The following is a 1881-nucleotide window of genomic DNA, read 5'->3' as shown; positions in this document are numbered from 1 at the left end:
GGGATAAAGGTTTGCTTTGAGGCCACAATACTGATATTCCAAATTGAAATAAAAGGTCTGATCAGAAGACTGGCATGATAGATTTTCGTGATGCATGTATATTACCATTAAACAGTATGATGTTGTTACATAGCCAGGCTTTTTTTTCACAGAGTTTTGAGCTGAACATTTTCGGCTGAAAAAACGATTCGGAAAAAATGGGGGGGTTAAAGGGACATAAGGAGTAGGGGTGTTGTGAATAGGGATTAGATAATAGGGAGGGAGGGTGCTTGGAGGGAGAACACCCCCAATAAGCAAAGTAAGAAATATTCGGCTAAAAACTGTGAAAAAAAAACTGGCGATCTAAGAACATAGAACCTATCTAACACTAGGTAAAGTTGGTTACCTGAGTTCTCATGGGTTATCAAGGGACCATTGAACTGCCGAGAGTTGCTAAGTTCGGTATGAACATGAAAATCACCTAAATAAATGAGAGACCAATAGAGGTAAGAAAAGTTCAAAATGCGTGAGAAGCTCACTGTTCTCCCATGTTGTTCACGTCTCTTTCCCATCCTTGTGTTCCAAATGTGCTAGGAGCTATTATAAGGGAAATGTGCCCTGCCTATTTAGTGGTACTTCTTTCTTCAGATGTATGTAATCAGACACCTTGTCATGTAGTTTCCAATGTAGAGTCATCTTCTCTTTAACAAGTGAATAGAACCTTCTTTGAAGATGCTATTATTTCCTGGTTCCGCAGCGTATAAATTAGAGGATTCAATAGAGGTGTGATTACAGTGTAGATCACAGACAGCAGCCTGCCTTCGGCCATAGCATAGCCCGAAGAAGGGCGTAAATACGTCAGGAACATTGCACCATAATAGAAGGTGACCACAAGAAGGTGGGAGGAGCAAGTGGAAAAGGCCTTGGATCTACCCGTTTCAGAATCAATTTTCAGGACTGCGAAGATGATATATGCATAAGAAATAATAGTGATGAAAAATGATCCGAGTCCCATGATCGTACCAGAGACGACAACAAGCAAAACATTGATGAAGGGGTCAGTGCAAGAAAGTGTGAAGACCTGAGGAAGATCACAGAAAAAATGATGAATTGTCCTTGGGCCACAAAATGATAATCGACATGTTGCGAGTGTATGCATCGATGAATTAAGGAAACCACCAAGCCAGGAAGCAGCAGCCAAATGAGCACACAAGTCCCCATTCATAATTGATGAATATCTCAAAGGGTGGCAGATGGCTACATGGCGGTCATATGCCATTGCACTAAGGAGAAGACATTCAGAGGAAGCAAAAAAAATAAAGAAAAAGAACTGTGTAATGCAACCACGCACAGGGATTGTTTTCTTTTCCAACAGGAGATTTGCCAGCATCTGGGGTACAGTGACTGATGGATTACAGATGTCCAGAATCGAGAGGTGGCAAAGGAAAATGTACATGGCTGTGTGTAGATGAGGCTCCGACCAAATTATGAAGATGATGATGAGGTTTCCGAACGTGATGACAACGTAGAGCACCAGAAACACCAGAAAGAGGGGAACCTGGAGTCCAGGTTCATCTGAAATCCCTAAAAGAGTGAAGTCATTCTGAGAGGTATGATTCCCCATTAAGCACTTGGCTGTTTCTCTACAGACACCTAAGTATAAAGGGTTTCATATCATTTCCAGACCAGAAAAAAAACACCAAGTGGAGATCACAGCATACTGGTAAGAAGTAACTCCGGTAGCAGTCATCTCGCTGGAATGGTGCTCCAACCTCTTCTGCCCTATGGTGGTCCTTCAATCAAGAAAACCTTGTTGACTGCCCATGCGGAAGCGTGACAATCCAGGTGGCTATAAGATGTTGCTTTGTCTGCCCTAGGAATCCAAGCGTCGGATAAAGACTT

General features: G+C 42.4%; 1 protein-coding gene across 1 annotated transcript; it reads right to left on the bottom strand.

The window, feature by feature from the left end:
- Positions 1-682: 682 nt before the first annotated feature.
- On the bottom strand, positions 683-1603 carry LOC138514586 (olfactory receptor 5V1-like). Its single transcript, XM_069630041.1, has one exon. The coding sequence runs from the start codon at positions 1601-1603 to the stop codon at positions 683-685; it is 921 nt and encodes a 306-aa protein (XP_069486142.1).
- Between the last annotated feature and the right edge of the window lie 278 nt (positions 1604-1881).

Source organism: Ambystoma mexicanum, chromosome 12 (assembly GCF_040938575.1).
Source record: "Ambystoma mexicanum isolate Mex_15411 chromosome 12, UKY_AmexF1_1, whole genome shotgun sequence".
In the NCBI taxonomy this organism is placed as follows: domain Eukaryota; kingdom Metazoa; phylum Chordata; class Amphibia; order Caudata; family Ambystomatidae; genus Ambystoma; species Ambystoma mexicanum.
This window is presented reverse-complemented; position numbering and strand designations above follow the sequence as displayed.